Source organism: Anomaloglossus baeobatrachus, chromosome 3 (assembly GCF_048569485.1).
Source record: "Anomaloglossus baeobatrachus isolate aAnoBae1 chromosome 3, aAnoBae1.hap1, whole genome shotgun sequence".
NCBI classification, from domain to species: domain Eukaryota; kingdom Metazoa; phylum Chordata; class Amphibia; order Anura; family Aromobatidae; genus Anomaloglossus; species Anomaloglossus baeobatrachus.
Genome location: NC_134355.1, coordinates 378786889 through 378808321, shown reverse-complemented (window position 1 = coordinate 378808321; position 21433 = coordinate 378786889). Strand labels below are relative to the sequence as shown.

The following is a 21433-nucleotide window of genomic DNA, read 5'->3' as shown; positions in this document are numbered from 1 at the left end:
AGGAGTTGAGGGAGAAATACCCAACCTTCCATTGATGGACGCTATAAGATTATTCACTATAGCGTCACCATCCGGTGTATCCGGATTGAGAGCGGTCTCAGGATCAGAGTCCTGAACAGCTACGTCTGCATCATCATACAGAGAGTACTGTGATGAAGTCGAGGGCCGTTCTTAGGGAGCTCGCTTAGGCCGTCTGGGACTGTCGTCCGTGTCAGAGCCTGCACCCTGGGATGCATGGGACCCTCCTGGAGCCATGATTTGTTTCGAAATCAGGGTGGCCAGGGGCATTGAATCAACATTGCCCAAGGTCTGTCTGGACTGCAAAGTCTGTAAGATGTTAGTCATAGTCACAGACAATATATCAGCGGAAACTGCAACTCCGTCCCTGTCCCTGGACAGGGATCACAGGTGGTTCTTTTGGCCACCTGTAGCAGAGACCCCGTTGAGTAATTGCACACACTGGGGGTCCTGGAACAGTATCGCATGCAGTACAAGCAGCATAGAAAGCCTGTGCCTTGGCACCCATGCTGTTTTTTTTTTTTTTTTTTTTTGCTGTTGCTGTCTAGCCATCTAGGAGCATTAGCCAAGAATAGCGACCGTACAGTGCAATGTATGGCATACAAGCATGAAGTACAATAAACACTTCAGCACATGCAGTACAAGGAGCATAGAAAGCCTGTGCCTTGGCACCTTTGCTTTTCTGCTGCCGTTGTCTAGTTATTCAGGAGCATTAGCCAAGAAAAGCGACATACAGTGAATGTATAGCATACAAGCATGAAAATAACCACTGCAGCACATGCAATCCAAGCAGCATTGAAAGCTTGTGCCTTAGCACCCTTGCTTTTCTGCTGCTGTTGTCTAGTCATCAAGGAGCATTAGCCAAGAATAGCGACATGCAGTGAATGTACAAGCATGAAAACAAACTCTGCAGTACATGCAATCCAAGCAGCATTGAAAGCTTGTGCCTTAGCACCATTGCTGTTTGCTGCCGCTGTCTAGCCATCTAGGCGGGTAGACAGCCAAGAATAGCCCTTACAGTGCAATGTAAAGCATACAAGCATAAAGGACACATGACACTGCAGCACATGCAAGACAAGCAGCATATAGAGTCTGTGCTTTAGCACCCCTGATCTTTTGCTGCTGTTTCTAGGTCTGCATCCTGAATAGCGACCGTACAAAAGTACAACAGGACACTTCGGCATTAGTGGGTCAGCACTTTAGTTGCCGCTTACCGCCCGCACAAAAGCGGGTGTGTGGCGCCGGAATCCTGTGCTGGTAGCTCAGCGCTTGTCTCCGTTTTCCCGCTCTGCGTGCCGGAATGGCTGCCGGCGTCCAGAGGGGAGGGGCGGGCCGAGGGCGTGCCCGAGACAAGAGCGGGAACCCGGCGCCCACTGTGTCTAGTGAAGGGGGCTGGAGAATGCAAATAAGGCTCCAGCCCTCGGCGCTGCTATAGAACAGCGTCTCTCCCTGTCCCTGAGTGACAGGGTGGGGGCGGGAACGAAGCGGCGCTAGGCCGCAAAAGCCGGGGACTAAAGTTAGAAGCGCCGCCGCCGTAAAAGCGCGGTCGGCGCGTCCCCGGCGCACTACAAGTCGCAGCTGCGCCGCCGCTCCAGGGGCGGTCGGCGCGGCGGTCCCCACACGTAAAGTCCCCCAGTAATCTGCAGGGACTATAAGCCCAGCGCACAGCGCTACAGTCCCCGGCGCACTAGCACACCCAGCAAGCCTGGAGTGTGCGTGGCCTGCCATACGGGGACACAGAGTACCTGAAAGTTGCAGGGCCTTGTCCCTGAACGGCACTCCCGCTCCACATCCAGCAGGTTCTATGGGTCTGTGGATGGAGCCCGGCCTCAGGGCTTGGTGGCCGGAAAGATCCCCCTTCCTCAGAGCCCCTCAGGGGGATGGGGAAGGAAAACAGCATGTGGGCTCCAGCCTCCGTACCAGCAATAGGTACCTCAACCTTACAAACCGCAAGTGGGGTGAGAAGGGAGCATGCTGGGGGCCCTAGTATGGGCCCTCTTTTCTTCCATCCGATATAGTCAGCAGCTACTGCTGACTAAACAGTGGAGCTTATGCATGGATGTGTGCCTCCTTCGCACAAAGCTTGAAAACTGGTGAGCCAGTGATCCCACTGGGGGTGTATAGCCAGAAGGGGAGGGGCCTTACACTTTTTAGTGTAATTGCTTTGTGTGGCCTCCGGAGGGCAGTGCTATACACCCCAATCGTCTGGGTCTCCCAATGGAGCGCCGAAGAAAGACTTGAGACTGGGGCGTATGTTTACCTTCCAGACAATAGGCCCAAACATACTGCCAGGGCTACAATGGATGGTTTAGATCAAAGCAGATTTGTGTTTGAATATCTCAGTCGCTAAATTCCAAATGAGAATTCATTGACTCATGGGGTTAAATACAAATGCATGTCACATTCATTTTCAGATTTATATTTTTAAAATATAGTTTGAAAACCAAGTAACATTTCCTTTAACCTTCACAAATACTTACTACTTTATGTTGGTATGTCAATTAAAATCCCAATAAAATACATTAAAGTTTACAGGTGAAACGTGGAAAAAATGTGGAAAAGTTCACGGAGTAGAAGTACTTGTTCAAGGCACTGTGTGTGTGTGTGTGTGTGTTAGACTAACTATGATAGATCTATCTATTTGTTATCACTAATTATTACCATTTATGAAGGTGTTGGTTTTAGAAAAGTAGGTGTTGGAGCCTTGGGTTACCGACTCCTCAGCCCTAAGGCTGCATTCGCATTATGTTCCTGTCCCCATTCAGTAGTACAGTCCGAACCCCCCTTGCAAAAGTAGATTTTGGGTACTCACCGTAAAATCTCTTTCTTGGAGCCTTCATTGGGGGACACATAGACCATAACCATGGGTTGTATGCTGCTGCCACTAGGAGGCGACACTAAGCAAAACAAGGAAAACTCCTCCTATGCAGTATACACCCACCAACTGGCAATCATTCCTCAGTTAGTGAGAAAGCAATAGGAGACAACAGTAAAGAACGAACAATCTTACAGAAGTGAACATTAAACTCAACATTCAACAGTAACATATGTCCAACACAAGGGCGGGTGCTGTGTCCCCCAATGAAGGCTCCAAGAAAGAGATTTTACGGTGACTACCCAAAATCTACTTTTCTTTATCGCTTCATTGGGGGACACAGAGACCATGGGATGTCCTAAAGCAGTCCCACGGGTGGGTCTAATGTTACTCTCAGGGCTGACCTCGGTCCACTGCAGCCTGCAGAACTAGTCTACCGAGGCTCGCATCGGAGGATGCGAAAGTGTGGACCCTGTAGAACTTTGTGAAAGTGTGGAGTGAAGACCAGGTGGCCGATTTGCAAAGCTGCGACGCTGGAGCGTGGTGACGGACCGCCCACGAGGCTCCCACCGCCCTGGTGGAATGGGCCGTAATCCTGAGTGGGCACGTTCTCCCTCTTACCTGGTAGGCTTCCAGTACGGCAGAGCGAATCCATCGCGCAATGGAGGACTTGGAGGCAGGTAGGCCTCTGCGCGGGCCGGACGGAAGGACAAAGAGGGAATCCGACTGTCTGAATTGAGACGTCCTGGAAATGTACAGGCGGAGAGCTCTGACCAAGTCCAGCTTGTGGAGAAGAACCTCACGAGGGTGCGAAGGTTTCGGACAAAAGGAGGGCAGAACAATGTCCTCGTTGAGATGGAAAGAGGAGACCACCTTGGGCAGAAAGGACGGTACCGGACGGAGGACTACCTTATCCTGGTGGAAGACAAGATATGGAGAGCGGCAGGAAAGCGCTGCTAGTTCAGATACCCGCCTGATTGACGTGATGGCAACTAAGAAGGCGATCTTCCAAGAGAGGAACGTTAGAGACACCTCCTGCATAGGTTCGAACGGGAAATGCTGGAGAACAGACAGAACCAGGTTGAGGTCCCAGGGCTCCACCGGAGGCTGAACAGGGGGCACCGAATGAGCAGCCCCCTGAATGAATGTGCGAACCTGAGAGCGAGAGGCAATCCTCCTTTGAAAGAGAATGGAAAGAGCAGACACTTGCCCCTTTAGAGAGGTGAGTGCTAACCCTGCATCCAGACCAGAATGCAGGAAGGACAACAGAACTGGCAAGGAGAAGGTCATGGCTGTGACTGGTTAGCTTCGCACCAGCGGAAATAGGCCTTCCACGTACGGTGATAGATGCGGGAAGAGGAAGTTAGTACTGCGGCCTCAACAGTCATGCCGTTAAATTGAGCGACTGTGAATTCTGGTGAAGAAAAGGTCCCTGAGTGAGAAGGTCCGGGACGTCTGGAAGTCTCCACGGAACGTCGGCGAGAAGGTGCACGAGCTCTGCGTACCACGGGCGACGGGGCCAATCTGGGGCCACGAGAATCACCGGTACTCCTTCCGCCTTGATCTTCTTGACTAGCTTGCGAATAAGCGGAAGCGGAGGAAAAAGGTACGGCAGGGAGAACTGCGACCAGGGAATCACTAGGGCGTCCGTTGCGAGCGCCAGTGGGTCTCTTGCTCTGGAGACGAACTGGGGCACCTTGTGATTCCACCTGGAGGCCAGGAGATCCACGTCGGGGGTCCCCCACCTGGAGCAGATCTGCTGGAAGATTCTGGGATTGAGGGACCACTCTCCCGCGTCGAGTCCTTCTCGGCTGAGGAAGTCGGCGGCCCAATTGTCCACTCCCGGAATGTGGACTGCTGAGATTGCTGGGATGTTTTGTTCGGCCCAGTCGAGGATTTGAGATACCTCCCTCATCGCCGCTCGGCTGCGTGTTCTGCCCTGATGGTTTATGTAGGCCACAGTGGTCGCATTGTCGGACTGTACCCGAACTGGGTGTCCGCGAAGCAGGGACTTCCAATGAAATAGAGCCAGGCGAACTGACCTGAGTTCCAAGATGTTGATGGGAAGCTTGGTCTACGGCTCGGTCCAGCGACCCTGAACTGTAAGGTCCTGGAACGTGGCTCCCCAGCCTAGCAGGCTGGCGTCTGTCGTGATGACCTTCCATCGAAGGGGAAGAAAAGATCTCCCTTGGAGGGTGAGGGGAGAGCGTTTCCACCATTCCAATGACTCTCTGACTCGAGGAGGGAGCGCAATTGGCCAATCCAGGGAGAGAAGAGACCTGTCCCATGTTGCTAGCAGGAGACCCTGAAGAGGGCGAGTATGGAATTGACTGTAGGGCACCGCTTCCATTGACGCCACCATTTTCCCGAGAATGCTCATGCAGTACCGAAGAGAGCAACGGGGTGCGCGTTGGAGCTTCCAGATCCCCCTGAGAATGGCTGAAATATTGTCCTTGGGCAGAAGAACCCTCGCCTGCGTGGTGTCGAAGATCATGCCGAGGAATGAGATGCGTTGAGCCGGGATCAGAGATGACTTTTGTCTGTTGATCAACCAGCCGAGACGGGTTAGAGTATCCAGAGTGATGTTGAGACTGTCGCAGCATTCCGACGCCGAGGGAGCCTTGATCAAAATGTCGTCCAGGTACGGAATGGCTAGAATTCCCCGGGTCCGAAGAATAGCCAGGACAGTTGCCATCACCTTGGTGAAGACTCTGGGCGCTGTCGAGAGCCCGAATGGGAGGGCTGTGAATTGAAAGTGTAGCTCCTGAACCGCAAAGCGTAAGAATCTCTGATGAGCTGGAAAGATCGGGATGTGGAGATATGGGTCCTGGATGTCCACCGAACAAAGGAACTCCCTGGGTTCCATGGATGCTATCACTGAGCGCAGCGACTCCATGCGGAATCGCCGGAGACGGACCCGCCTGTTGAGGCGTTTCAGGTCCAGAATGGGACGGAATGTGCCATTCTTCTTCGGGACAACAAATAGGTTTGAATAAAAACCTCGAAATCGCTCTTGAGGGGGGACGGGGGTGATGACCCCAGAGTCTCGCATGGACTGGATGGCTGCGAAGAATCCCTTGGTGAGAGAGGGATCCTTGGGGGGTTTGGACTTGACGAAGCGCGAGCATGGGAGGGAAGAAAACTCTATCTTGTAGCCGTGAGAGACGAAGTCTCGGACCCAGGCGTCGTCTATCACTGAAAGCCACGCGCTTCTGAACATGCGGAGACGACCGCCGACCCTGGATGAGGATCCGGGGACGGGGGCCCAGTCATGCGGAGGAGAATCTGTTGGATCTGGAGCTGGAGGGCTTGGACTGCTGGCCACGGGAACGCCGGGAACGCCAGGAACGCCAGTGGGGTGTTGCCTTAAAAGAGGGTTTCCGTCTCTCCTGACGTGCAGGGGACCGCTCTCGACGTGTATTGGTGCCAGCGGAGAATTGACGAAAGGGGCGAAAGGGAAAAGCCCGTCGTTTGGGAGGGGCACGGGGGATTGTCCGTTGGGGAAGGAAGGTACTCTTGCCCCCCGTAGCCTCAGAGATGATCTTGTCCAGCTTTTCTCCGAAGAGTCTGGCACCAAAAAAGGGAAGACTGGTGAGGGACTTTTTGGATGCTGAGTCCGCGTTCCACGCTTTAAGCCACAAGGCTCTGCGGATTGCAGTAACGTTGCCGACTGCCAGGGCTGCGGAAGCAGCAGAGTCGAGTGACGCAGCAACTAGGTACTTTCCGGCATGTGCGATCTGGTCTGCCAGATCTTCCAGCTCGAGGGTGGGAGCTTCAGCCAGGATGCCACACCGAAGGAGCTTTGCCCAGGCGGAGACAGCCTTGGAGACCCAGGTGGATGCAAAGGCTGGAGTGATGGCGGAGCCGGAGGCTTCAAAGGCCGACCTGGCTAAGGATTCAATGGTCCTGTCCAAGGGATCCTTAAGGGAGGAGCCATCAGACAGCGGCAAGGTGGTGCTGGACGAAAGTCGGGAGATCGGAGGATCCACTGAAGGGGCCACTGACCACTTCTGAAGGAGTTCCGGAGGAAAGGGATAAAGGACCTGTGCCCGCTTGCGTTTCTGGAAACGTTTGTCAGGATGTTCCCACTGTCTGGAAAAAACGTCCTCAAATTCCCTGTGGTTGCCGAAGCTTCTTGGCAGTTTCTTGGCCCTTTTGAAAGGGACCGATTGACTGGTAGGAGCCGGATCTACATCCTTCACCTCTAGGGTCTGATTGACAGCAATGACCAGACTGTCCATCATACCGGTCAGCTTGGAGATACGCTCAGAATCCAGATCGGAGTCAGAATCAGGGTCCTGGTCCGAATCTGGGGCTGCCGCAGATGAGGCGGAGATAGAGAGCGTATTGCCCTGGAGACCATAGAGGGGCTAGGGGAGCTGGAGGATGACCCGGATAAGGGGCGCTTCCTAGACCTCCTGCGTGTTCTGCCCTGCCGGGCTGGTGACGCTGCAGGCTCAGACTCGCTCTGGGTCACCGGGGGGACTCCAGAGCAGGAGGCAGGCAGACGCTCTATGGCCGAGGCTAAGGTTTGAGACCTCTTAGTTAAGTTATCCACGGACAGAGAGAGCTGAGGCCCACCTAGGCATTGGGGCCGAGTCCTCGTTACGGGCGGTGGGGGGCTCCATAGTAGTCATGCTAGGGGTGCTACAGGCTAGGCAGATGGGGGAGGACTGCCCTGAGGGAAACTTTTTTAGACAAGCGGTGCAGGCGAAGTGAAGTACTATGGCCTGCGGCTGAGAGCGGGTCGCTCTTGTGCTGGACATGGGACAGCAGAGAGGGGGAGAGAGAGAGAGAATAGAGCAGAGGGTGCCAGGTGGATGGGGACTGGGGAAGGATCTGTCTCCCAGTGGCAGAGCTTACCCAGATTCTGGCGTTCTGTGCTGGCGCTGGTGCCCCAAGTGTCCTGTCTGAGGCTGCAGGCTGGAGGAGCAGAGGTGGGGGCTCCGGAGAGCTGCAGGTTACTCTGTGAAAGCTGCACCGGAACGCTGCCGCTGCCCAGGGAAATCGCAGGCTGTAATGGCGCTGCTGAGGGTGTCCAGGCTGGGGGAGGAGCAGGACAGAAGCGCGAAAAAACGGCGCGCTGCAGGGAGCAGGCATTGGCTAGATGAAACGAGGGCCGTGAGTGGGCAGAAAATGGCGCGCAGAGGCCTGCTGGGATTGGTTCCTGGGGCGGGCCTGCTGGGAAAGAAAGGACCCGCGCGATAGGCCGGCCGGGAGGGGGCGTGGCCGGACGGGAGTTAGGCCTGGAGAGAAGCCGGGGGCTAAATTTTGGGATGAGGCCGCAGGGGAAGCCGGAGAACGGCGCCGGGGACGAGAGCGGGGGCAGAGCCTGTCTGAAGGGGTGCCGACCAGGGGTAAGCTATGTAGTGGATCCTAATTCCCTCTTTTCCCCTCCTTTTTTTTTTTTTTTTTTTTGAATTTAGCTAAACGGAGCCCCCCATGACCCGGGACAAGGGATGGGTACCTGTCCCGACGGCTGAAAGTCCTCCTTGATCCTGCTTGATCCTGGTCTCCTGGGAACAACGTAGGGAGACTGGTATCTTCAGGTAATCCTTCGTCTCCCCTCCCTGATCAGGCCGGCTGTGGAGGGCGAGCGTGCAGGGGAGGGGGGCAAGGACCATCCGCCTGTCCCTCTGTGCGGATGCCCCCCAGTCTTGAGTGTTAGGGGGGGTAGGGTCCTGCCAGACAGACACGGAGGACAACGGAAGTGGCGGACGGACCCCACTTCTGTGCGACCGGTCTCTAGGGGGGAGAGCAGGGTGAGCTGTTACACCCTGTCGCCCGACGATCTGTGTCTGGAACGAAAAAAGAGAAAAAATTAAAAATACAAACCTAAGGGGCTGGGAGCAGTCCCAAGTGTGTCCACCTCCTATAAACTGAGGAATGATTGCCAGTTGGTGGGTGTATACTGCATAGGATGAGTTTTCCTTGTTTTGCTTAGTGTCGCCTCCTAGTGGCAGCAGCATACAACCCATGGTCATGGTCTCTGTGTCCCCCAATGAAGTGATAAAGAAAATGGGTTTAGGACGTATGCGCCAACGGAGTCACTGTGTGGTCTGTCGTGCACCATATTCGAGAGTATACGCCTATTGGAGGCAGACACCCAGACACAGTGTACTATGTCTGGGTGTCCGCCTCTAGTAAGCGTATACTTCTGAAAATGGCCAACAGAGCACACTGCAAATCAGTCTACACCATTATAGTCAGTGGCGCATAACTCGGTTCAGATGGAAGCCCCAGCAGGACCATTGAATGGGGACAAGAACGCCGCGGTGTGAAACGGTCTAATCTCTTCTATACTGCACCTTATGGCTTGTCAATTGTTACTAGTGCAAAAATGCAATAAGCAGTTCAATTAAAGCTGTCAAATTATATATTCCAGGAGGCAAGTATGTCTCAATGCAGTAAGTAATGCACGACGCAAAGCCCAGGACGTTTGTCGACTTGTTGGCCAATCACTTGGAAAAGCAATCCTTATCAAAGAAGAGGAAATGAAAGAATGGGAGGATCCAGCAGACTGTGCATCTTCTTTCATTCAACATAAAATGAAAAGTGCTACAGTTTACACAACATCAAAAGTATCTGCAACGTTTGAAATTAAGGGAAAAGAACGAAATAAAAAGAGCTGCTGAATACTTCACATTATAAGAGTACACTAACACTTTTTCTTATTTAAATCTATCATTACTCTATTTTTAATTTATTCTCAAATTTTCTATAATAAAATGTATAACTTTTTTTATCTTTCATACTTGACAAGTTTTCGAAGCGTCCAAATTCAAGGTTGTATAAACAGTTTTTGCTTAACCACATAGCGACGGCCTAACGTCTCAAGACGTCGGAAAAACAGGGTACTTATTCTGTTCCGACGTCTTGAGACGTCAGGCCGGAAAAACCCTGTAGCGCCCCCCAGTGACGAAAAATCTCGGGGGTTTCAGCTACCGGGGGTAGCTGAGACCCCCCAGATTATGAATCGGGGTGTTTTTTATGCACCCCGTTAATGCGATCGCCGGTATACACCGTATACCGGCGACAACATAAAAAAAAAAAAAATGGCTGGTAAAATCTATTTATTTCTCATCTGACGTGATCAAACATGTCAGATGAGAAATAAATGTGAGCCCTTAGTGCCCCCAAAGCCCCCGGTACCGGAGAAATCCATCCAACCCCCCCCCCCCCCCCCCCCGGAAAATCCAAGATGGCGCCGACGCGCGCTGAAAACTCCCGCCGCCGCCGGCTCTGCATTCATTTCCCTCCGATCTGAAATGATCAAACATTTCAGATCGGAGGGAAATGTCCCCCTCCTGACCTCTCCTCCGGTACACCGGAGCTCTTTGGTCCCTGGAGCCCCCTCCAGTTCTTCAGAGCCCCCCTCCGGAGCGTGCAAGATGGCGCCGACGCGCGCTGAAAACTGCCGCCGCCGGCTCTGCATTCATTTCCCTCCGATCTGAAATGATCAAACATTTCAGATCGGAGGGAAATGTCCTCCCCCTGACCCCTCCTCCGGTCCACCGGAGTCCTCTGGTCACCGGAGCCCCCTCCGGGTCTCCAGAGCCACCCCCCCTCCCCCGCGTCACATGCGGCAGAAAGGTGTCCCCAGGTCCCCCCAGGTCCCACTAGGTCACCCCCCATCACCCCCCCCCCAGCCCCCGGTCATACGTTACCTGTCTGGTGATCCATCCCGTGATCACGCCGCCTCCTTCTTGAATGCTGACGGCGCATGCGCAGACAGCGGCTGTCAGCTGGATTCCTCCCCCGGTCCACAGTGGAGCAGCCTGTGCATCAGCGACGTCAGTCTTGCAGGGACGCTGACGTCGCTGATGCACAGGCTGCTCCACTGTGGACCGGGGGAGAGTGAGTGCAGTAATCAGCAGTCTCTCCATGTGAGGAGTGTGGTCCTCACATGGAGAGACTGCTGTTCCAGAAAATGGGGGGTACGTTCTGTGAGCGTGCCCCTCATTCTGGAATGAGGTTACTGCAGGTCACTCTGCCCTAAGTTGGACCGGGGCAGTGTGAGTGCAGTATTCTCAGATTACTGCACCCACACTGCTCATGGAGAGCTTGCTCTTCCAGAAAATGGGGGATACGTTCCCTGAACGTGCCCCCCATATTCTAGAAGATCCAGAGTCGGCGTGGGACCTCACGGATTACAGCGGATTACAGCGACCGTAATTTCTTTATTTTCAATAAATTGGGGAAAGAGGAATGTTTCGGGGAGTTTTTTTTTCAAATAAATTTTTTTTTTGTCTTTTTTTTTTTGTCTATTACTTGACTGGGTTAGTGATGTCGGGTATCTGTTTAGATGCCGTGTCATCACTAACCCCAGGGCTTGATGCCAGGTGACATTACAGCTGGTATCAACCCCATATATTACCCCGTCTGCCACCGCACCAGGGCGCGGGATGAGCTGGGGCGAAGCGCCAGGATTGGCGCATCTAATGGATGCGCCACTTCTGGGGCGGCTGCGGCCTGCTATTTTTAGGCTGGGAAGAGTCCAATAACCATGGCTCTTCCCACCCTGAGAATACCAGACCCCAGCTGTCCGCTTCACCTTGGCTGGTGATCTAATTTGGGGGGGACCCCACGTTTTTTTTTTTTTAAAAAAAACGCTTGGGGAGCCCTCCAAATTGATCACCAGCCAAGGTGAAGCTGTCAGCTGTGGTTTGCAGGCTACAGCTGTCTGCTTTACCCTAGCTGGCTATCAAAAATGGGGGGGACCCCACGTCGTTTATTTTAATTATTATTTTTTTGGGGGTCTAAATACAAGGCTAGGCACCCTTTAGTGCCACATGAAAGGCGCTAAAGGGCGCCAGCTTAGAATATGCAGGGGGTGGGACGTTATATATGTTTGACATGTATCCATTCATCCATTGTAGCATTTTAGGCTGTGCGCCCACAATCGGGATTTGCAGCGTTTTGGGCGCAGAGTGTTTTCCCTGTGTCCATAACGCTGCATTGTGCAGTAGAAGCACAGTGGAAGGATTTTTAGAAATCCCATGCCCAATGTGCTTGCCCAATGTGCTTCTTTTCTCCGCCACATAAACTGACCTGTGGCGCAGCTTCCCGAGCCTCAGCATGTCAATTTATGCTGCGGAGATGAGTGTTCTCTGCAGGTAGCATAGAGCTCCACAGCGGCCTGAACCCAAATCGTGGGCATGGGCAGCTGCGTTCTCCCGTGGACAACACTCACATCTCTGCAGGAGGCTGACACTGTGTACTAGACGCCGTGTCACTGGCTCATGGCCACATAGCCTAAAAGTGAGACATTGGTTGCTACAGCAACATTTTTGTGAAGTACCTGTGGATTCAAAATGCTTATTATACTCCTGAATAAAATCCAGTTTCCAAAATGGGGTCACTTGTGGGGGTTTCTAATGTATAGGTACCCAAGGGGCCCTGCAAATGTGACATGGTGCCCGCAATTTATTTCAACTTTTCCAGAATTCAAATGGTGCTGCTTCCATTCCAAGCCCTCCCATTTATCCAAACAGAGGTTTTTGGCCACATGTGGGGTATCCCTGTGCTCATAAGACATTGGATAACAACCTGTTAAGTCCACGGTTTGTTGTTGTCTCTTGAAAAAGTGAGAAATTTGATGCTGAAGCAACATTTTTGTGAAAAAAATGAAAATTTTCAATATGGCAACCTAAGCTTATCAAATTCTGTGAAGTATTCGTGGATTCATACTGCTCACTATACACCTAGATAAAAGCCTTGAGGTGTCTTGTTTCCAGAATGGAGTCACTTGTGGGGGACCGCCACTGTTTAGGCACCTCAGGGGCTCTCCAAATGCAACCTGGCGTCCGCTATTGATTCCAGCCAATTTTGCAGTCAAATGGCACTCCTTCCCTTCCGAGCCCTGCCATGCGCCCAAACAGTTGATTTCCACCACATATAAGGTATCGCCAAACTCAGGAGAAATTGCACAATAAATGTTATGCTGATTTTTTTCCTTTTACTCTTGTAAAAAAAAAAAGCTACCTGGTTGAAATAACCATTTTGTGGTAAAAATTTTTTTTTTTTTTTTCATGGCTCAACGTTATAAAATTCTGTGAAGCACCTGGGGGTTCAGGGTACTCACCAAACATCTAGATAAATTCCTTGAGGGGCCTAGTTTCCAAAATGGGGTCACTTGTGTGGGGTTTCTGCTGTTTAGGTACCTTAGGGGTCCTCCAAATGTGACATGGTGCCCGCAATCTTTTTCAGCCAAATTTCCTTTCCAAAATTCAAATATTGCTCCTTTCGTTCCAAGCCCTCCCATTTGTCCAAACAAAGGTTTCAGACCACATGTGAGGTATCACCGCGCTCATAAAAAAGTGGTTAACAAACCTTGAGGTCACATTTTTGGAATTACCTCTTGAAAAAGTGAGAAAATTGATGCTAAAGCAACATTTTTGAGAAAATTATTAAAATTTTCAATATGACAACGTAACGTTAACAAAATCTGTGAAGTACCTGTGGATCTAAAATGCTCACTATACCCCTAGATAGAAGCCTTGAGGGGTCTAGTTTCCAAAATGGTGTCACTTGTGAGGGGTTTCTTCTGTTTAGGTACCTTAGCGGACCTGTAAATGCAACATGGTGCCCGCAATCTATTTCAGCCAAATTTGCTTTCCAAAATTCAAATATTGCTCCTTCTGTTCCGAGCCCTCCCATTTGTCCAAACAGAGGTTTCTGACCACATGTGGGGTATCGGCGCACTCATAAGAAAGTGGGGAACAAGTTTTGGGGTCCATTTTGTTGTGTTAGGTCTTCTAAAAGTGAATAAATTTGGGTTAGAGCAACATTTTTAGGTAAAATTTAATTTTTGCTTTTTTTCATTCCACATTGCTTTTGTTCATGTGAAGCACCTGAAGGGTTAATAAACTTCTTGAATGTGGTTTTGAGTACTTTGGGGGGTGCAGTTTTTATAATGGTGTCACTTTTGGGTATTTTCTGTCATCTAGGCCTATTGAAGTCACTTCAAATGTGATGTGGTCCCTAAAAAAATGGTTTTGTAAATTTTGATGTAAAAATGAGAAATCGCTGATAAACTTTGAACCCCTCTAACTTCCTAACAAAAAAAAATTTTGTTTCCAAAATTGTGCTGATGTAAAGTAGACATGTGGGAAATGTTATTTATTAACTATTTTGTGTCACAGAAATCTCTGGTTTAACGGTATAAAAATTCAAAAGTTGAAAATTGCTAAATTTTCAAAATTTTTGCCAATATTAAATTTTTTTCTTCAATAAACGCAAAAAATATTGTCCTAAATTTGGTACTAACATGAAGTCCAATATGTGACGAAAAAACAATCTCAGAATCACCGGGATCCGTTGAAGCGTTCCAGAGTTATAACCTCATGAAGTGACACTGGTCAGAATTGCAAAATTTGGTCTGGTCATTAAGGTGAAAATTAGCTCCGTCACTAAGGGGTTAAAGGGCTTGTCTGGTTTAGATAAAGGTAAATAATAAATGTAGGGACTTCCAAGGGAATAGAGTGGTGTCAGTCATTAGATTCTAACAGTAAAGGCCCAGTCACACACAACGACTTACCAGCAATCCCGAAAACGATGTGACCTGATAGGGATCGCAGGTAAGTCGCTGGGAGGTCGCAGGTGAGATGTCACACAGTCAGATCTTACCAGCGATGCAGGAACAATACAGGTCGCAGTAGCGACCTGTATAACGATCTCAGCAATCACTGTGACCCTGTCACACAGTGTCAAACACAGTGATGTGTGCTGCCCAGCAGGACATCGCCTTTGAAGAAAATGGCCTGGACCATTCTGCAACGACTGAGATCTCACAGCAGGGGCCTGATCGCTGGTAGGTGTCACACATAACGAGATCACTAACGGGATCGCTACTGCGTCACGGAAACCGTGACTCAGCTGCGATCTCGCTAGCGATCTCGTTATGTGTGACGGTACCTTAATTTGCTATTTAATCTGAAAGCAGCATAATTTAGTAGCAATGACCCTGATTTCAGTGATATGTCTCTTATTAGACCATTGTGCTGTAGTTTTAATACAATCAGTGTTTAATCAGAAGAGGATAAGATATCGTGTGCAAAACAGTCTAGCTAATCTGGGTAACCCAGTTGCTGACAATGCACAGTGTACTCGGTGGTGTGGGCAGAATTATACACAGTTCAGCATTCATAGCACGGCTACATCTACAACAGAGATTTTATCAAAACTGCACCAAGCAATCCAGTAACGCCCCTGTCACACACAGCGAGATCGCCGTGTGTGACAACCAGCAGCGAGCGGGCCCCTGCTGCGAGGTCACTGATCGTTACAAAACGATCAGGACCATTTTTTGCTCGTTGGTCTCCCGCTGTGCAGCACGCATCGGCGTGTTTGACGGCGGCAGAGCAACGATCTGAATGTGCAGGTAACCGGCGGTACGCTGGTAACCATGCTACCCACCGGGTAACTATGCAAGCGCTTTGCTTAGTTACCCGATGTGTACCATGGTTACCAGCGTACCGCCGGTTACAGTCTACCAGACGCTGGCTCCCTGCACACGTAGCCAAGGTACACATCGGGTAACTATGCAAAGCGCTTTGCAAAGTTACCCGATGTGTACCCTGGCTACCAAGCACAGCGTCGTTACACTGGTGGCTGGTCTCTGATCGCTGTGGAGATCTGCCTGATTGACAGCTTACCAGCGACGCTCCATCGATCCCTGCCAGGTCGGATCGCTGGATTGTCGCTACGTGTGACGTGATCCTAAGTAATAAATCATGCAGTTATCGGATACCATAACCAAACCCTGTTGACAAATTCACTTAATAGTAAGTTTTGTTTCAGTATACTTTGCATAAACGGATAACAAAAGCGAGTTAAAAAAAACTTCTACATAGATCTCATTCAAGAAACTATGTTTAATGGGTGCAGCAGTTGGGAAAGAATCACAGATTTCTCTCCTGCAGATGTAGAAAAGCTCACAATGCTGAGCCCTGTTAGGCTAGTTTCACACTTGCGTTGAACGGCATCCGTTGCATTGCGTTGTGTTACGGATGCGTTGCATATAGTGGTACAACAGATCGTACAAAACAACAAAATCTGTTGTTTTTTTTTTTGTTTGTTTTTTTTTTTTTTTACAGTTTTACCGGCGGCAGACTATTGTGAACGATCAGCTGATCACCCGGCTGCCGGGCGATCAGCTGATCGCTCTCAAAAGCCGGCTGCCGGGCGATCAGCTAAACCCTCTCGAAAGCCGGCTGCCGGGTGATCAGCTGAGCCCTCTCGAAAGCCGGCTGCCGGGCGATCATCTTAGCGCTCTCAAAAGCCGGCTGCCGGGCGATCAGCTTAGCGCTCTCAAAAGCCGGCTGCCGGGCGATCAGCTTAGCGCTCTCAAAAGCCGGCTGCCGGGCGATCAGCTTAGCGCTCTCAAAAGCCGGCTGCCGGACGATCAGCTAAGCGTTCTCAAAAGCCGGCTGCCAGGCGATCAGCTTAGCGCTCTCAAAAGCCGGCTGCCGGGCGATCAGCTGAGCGTTCTCAAAAGCCGGCTGCCGGGCGATCAGCTAAGCGTTCTCAAAAGCCGGCTGCCAGGCGATCAGCTGAGCACTCAGCCACCGAGAGACAAAACAAAGTTTCTGTGATTTTAAAAAAAAGATGAGCATGCGCAGTGAAAAAAAAAAAAAAGGATTCCGCCGCTCAAAAAAGTTACATGCTGCGTTCCTTCCGCTCAGAAGCAACGCAGGTCCATCAGTCGCAATCCGTCGTCCATACAAGTAAGTCTATGGGAAGCAACGGAATCCGTTAATGGATTCCGCTGTTTCCAAAATGGCGGATTGCGACTGAAGGAAAACAACGCAAGTGTGAAACTAGCCTTAACCTTGCATACACCGCTCATTGGCAGCTTCCTGTGTACATTGTTGACAGCTGCTAATCAGTGCTGGGGGCGAGGTTGGACTAGGAAGTATGAAACAGCTTGTGCAAGTATGTCATAGAGAGAAATTAAAATAAATAAAATCATCTCCGGATAGGGGACATATCCATCCCCCACACTGATCATGTGGAATTTTTGGGCACAGGTGGTCAGTGGTGAATATTTGAGGTTGTATTGATCCGATATATATGGGTGGTACATTTACAGCATGATGATCACGAGAGGATTCATTTTTATTTATTTATAATTGTGTGGACTAAGCATCGGTCCCAAATTAATATTGGGCAGATGGAGGATAATACATCTATATTATTTCCTTTCTATGGAAAAGTAAAATCATGATAGGCCACTTCCCATAAGCAGCCCTGTTATGAGTCACCATGTGGGTTTAACTTATGTTAAAAGCAAATGCCAAATTATGATTCTTGTTTAACACCAGCAAGATACATTGCTGTGTATGGTTGTTTTAGGTTTCCTTGGAGTTCCTCCCTCCATAAATCTGAGCCATTTCTGTGGCACAGGTTTAGTAATTTTCTTTCATTATTCCTTTTTTATATTGTATATATTATACTGGCATCCCTTTTTGTAACATTTTGTAGATTTTTTTTTATAAACACTGCCTACCCTTAAGATTAAAAATATAAAAGTTAATAGCTTTGTTCCTTTTTCTCTATAAACTGCACCCCTGAAGCTGTATGCTACCTGTAATGGGTGTCCAATGGGCCTGTGTAAACGATTATTGGTGACAGCTAGTAGTTCCTTTTGTTATTGTGGGGTTGGCAGTGATCGTACCCAGCTCTGTGTGTATAATATTTCGTACATTGCAGTCAGTTGCATATACTGTTGAAACCAGATGTTTACACACACTATCTAAAAAAGACACATGCATGTTTTTCTCAGTATCTGACAAGAAATCAGAATAAACCTTTCCAATTTTTGGTCAGTTAGGATTACAAAAATTATTTTTCTCTGATGCCTCATTGGGGGACACAGGTCCATGGGTGTTATGCTGCCTATCCATAGGAGGACACTAAGTAGATGCAAAAAGCATTAGCTTCTCCTCTGCAGTTTTAGCTTAGTGTCTGTAGGAGGCACATCCTTTCAAGGTTTTGTTATTTTTTGAGGGCGACTGTTTCCTTTAAGGACCGATCTCCCAATACCATCAAGGGGCGAGAACGCGGAGTACCCCCTCCTGCGACGCTGGATCCTGGGCTGCCTTTTACTGGACGATGGGTCCCACAGACACAGATTTTCCAGAGCCCAGGGCAGAGGCACAATTCCTCAGCCACTCTTTGCAGGCACCTGTGTGGCCGGACACAGCAGGCTGACTGCTATTTCCACTACCTGGACTGAGGCAGTGTTAAGGAGAGATCCCCCCTGACTGGGTTCCCAGACAAAGGGAGAAAGACAGGGCAGGGAAGGCTCCCAGGACTACTGAATTTACAGTCTTTTATTCCCACCATAGCTGCGTGCTGGCTGGCTGGAGGAGGGGAAAGTCCCTTGCTGATTGCAGGGAATCCTGCAGAGATAATCTAACGGTGGCGGTGGGAGGGCTCCCAGGGATCATAAACTCAGTGTTTATTCCCTCTAGCTGCGTGCTGGCTGGAGGAGGAGGAGTCCCTTGCTGATTGCAGGGACTCCTGCAGAGATAATCTACTGGTAGCTGTGTGCTGACTCAGAAGCTCCCTTCCCGCCATTTTTTACTACCGACAGCAGGGGGGCACACTGAATTCTTCTTGGTGCTCTTTTAGCGCTAATCCCCGCCCCCGCGGGCCGCGATAAGCCCCGCCCCCTAGGAACCGTGCGAAGATCTCCACAGAGACTCCTTCCTGAGGACGCAGGGCCATCGACTGATTCTGGTGAGGTACACCGAAGCAAATACAATTCTTGCTTTCCACTGCTTCACTTGTAGCTCTGCATATCATTGCTCCCCCTCCTGGCATACTCCTATTAGGAACATGCGGAACTCTAAGGGTACTAAGAGTGCTAAGGCTCACATAGTCTATTATTCAGCCTGCACTGCCTGCCACGCTGAGCTACCACGTAAACACACCTCTTCTCTCTGAGTCCTGTGCCCCTATAGCCCCCCCACGACTCCCCCCGCCACCACCGCCGCAACCGTCAGCCCAGAGCCTAGGGCTCCCAGCCCACCGGAATGGGCACAGTTTCTGTCCCAATACACGGAAAAACTCACAGAACCTGGTGCTGGCTATGCAATGTCGTCCTCCACACCCTTCTGGGCCCCTGGACGGAACGCAGCCTGAGGTTACCCCTATGGAGGATTCTTCTGAGATAATCCGGGCCCATGCTTCACTGGTTGCAGGGATCAGAAAAAAGCTCACGGCTGGGTGTCTCCAGCACTCTCTCATGGCCCCCATGGCGCTCCCTCGGGAGCACACGCTCCATGGCTTCTGAAGAGCTGGAGGAGGGAGAATGCTGTTTGTACCAGGATGATTCCTTGGTTTCACCCTCCCCAGATGATCAAACTGCAATAGACTCCCTTATAGCAGCAATCAACTAAACTGCATGTGGAGGATCCCCCATCCACTACCACTGACCATGTGGTCTCCTTTAAGAGGGCAAGGAAACCCCAAAAGGTTTTCGCTGATCACCCAGAGTTTCAGGATATCCTGACAAAGCAAAGGGAGAAGCCTGACAGGCCCTTCGGTAACCGTAAACTCATGGAGTCCGGGTACCCTTTTGCCTCACCTGCCCCTAAGGGCTGAGCCGATCCGCCCTCGGTCGACCCCCCCGGTCTCCCGCCTTGCCACAAAAACGGTCCTGTCTTTACCCGATGGTTCCTCCATCAAGGACCCGACAGACAGGTGGAGCACCTCGCCTGCTCTGCCTTTGAGGCTGCAGGTTCCTCCCGCTCACCCTCCTTTGCCTCTGTGTGGGTCGCAAAGGCGATCATGGTCTGGGCAGAATCCCTTAACACTTCGCTTGAGGAATCCCAGTTCCCTTATACCGTCACAGAGGTAACAGCTCAGATTGCCGCTGCGGCAGAGTAACTCATGCAGGCCTCCATTGATGCTACCTGCGCAGCTTTTGCCGCCTCAAATACCGTAGCCATCCGTAGAGCTCTCTGGCTCCGACAATGGCGAGCAGACTCTGCCTCCAAGAAGTCTCTCACGGGCCTTCCCTTTTTTCCAGACCAATTGTTTGGCGAATGTCTGGACAAGCTCATTTCTGACGCCACGGGAGGAAAAAGTACCTCCCTTCCCCAGCTGAAGCCCAGGACGACCTTCACCAGACGTTCACAGTCCTCGTTCCGCTCCTTTCGGAACTCATTTGGTTGGTCGACATCCCGCGCTGTCCCCGCCCCTAGCCGCGGACTACGCAGGGACCGACCTCAGCTCTCCCCGAAACCCACTTCGTCATGGCAGCCTAGACCGAAACAGTCCAGGACTAGGGAGACTCGTCCACCACGTTTTCCCCCCTCATGACTCCTTCGGCGGCCCGGAAGACACACTCATTGTAGGCGGTCGACTGCGGCTCTTTCAACACATCTGGGCTGCCGCCTCAGACGACAAATGGGTACAAGACCTTGTGTCTTCCGGTTACCACATAGAATTTTGGACTCGACCCCCGAACCGGTTCCTTCTCTCAAACCCCTCCAAAGACTCGAAAACGACGCGTTGCCTTTTTCTCAGCAATCCACTCGCTCCAAACAGCAGGAGTGATAATACCCGTCCCGGACGATGAGAAGTTCAGGGGTTTTTATTCCAACGTCTTTGTGGTCCCCAAAAAGGATGGGTCAGTTCGACCCATCCTGGACCTCAAACACCTGAACAAACGTGCACGTACGGAGATTCAGAATGGAGTCCATTGCATCCTTGGTCGAAGGGGAATTCCTCGCCTCCATAGATATGAAGGACATGTACCTGCACATACCCATCGCTCCAGATCACCAAAAGTTCCTCCGCTTCGCAGATCAGGACTCCCATTTTCAATTCGTGGCCTTACCCTTCGGCCTTGCCACCGCACCAAGGGTCTTCACCAAAGTCATGGCGGCCGCCGTGAGCGTCCTTCACGCCAGGGGAGTAGTCATTCTCTCTTTCTTGGACGACCTCCTCATCAAGGCCCCCTCCTTCCGCGACTGCTCAACCAGCGTACAGATCACCGTGGACACCCTATCCCGCTTAGGGTGGCTACTGAATCTAGACAAATCATCCCCGGTCCCAGCACGAACCATCATCTTTCTGGGCATGTCCCTGGACACCCGTCGGGGCTTGATCTATCTCCTTCAGGACAAGGCGATCGCTCTTCGACAAGCGGTACGCTGCCTTCTATGTCCTCAGTCTCGCTCCATTCGATTCAGCATGAAGGTGCTCGGCAGGATGGTGGCGGCTATGGAGGCAGTACCTTTTGCTCAACTGCACCTCCGACCATTGCAGCTAGCCCTTCTAGCTGCCTGGGACAAGAGCCCCTTCTTCCTGGACAGACCTTCACCTGACGCCTTCAGTCAGGTATGCACTCCGCTGGTGGCTTCGGCCCTCATCCCTATCGAAGGGGAGATTTTTCTCCCAGTGAACTGGCTGGTCCTGACCATGGATGCCAGCCTCCTAGGCTGGGGAGCAGTGTAACGGCACCACACTGCTCAAGGACGTTGGACGCCCCAGGAGTCTTCCCTACCCATAAACAACCTGGAAATCCGCGCCACCTTCCTCGCGCTCAGGGCGTTCTGCCCTCTGCTAGCGGGTCATCAGAGTCAA

General features: G+C 51.1%; 1 protein-coding gene across 1 annotated transcript in view; it reads left to right on the top strand.

Moving 5' to 3' along the window:
• IRAK1BP1 (interleukin 1 receptor associated kinase 1 binding protein 1) overlaps window positions 1-9574 on the top strand; it is a 36055-nt gene extending 26481 nt beyond the window's left edge. The window contains exon 4 of the mRNA XM_075338431.1: window positions 9219-9574. Within this exon, the coding sequence (XP_075194546.1) occupies window positions 9219-9468 (250 nt within the window). The 3' untranslated portion in view covers window positions 9469-9574. The remainder of the gene's footprint in view (window positions 1-9218) is intronic.
• Window positions 9575-21433: the final 11859 nt, after the last annotated feature.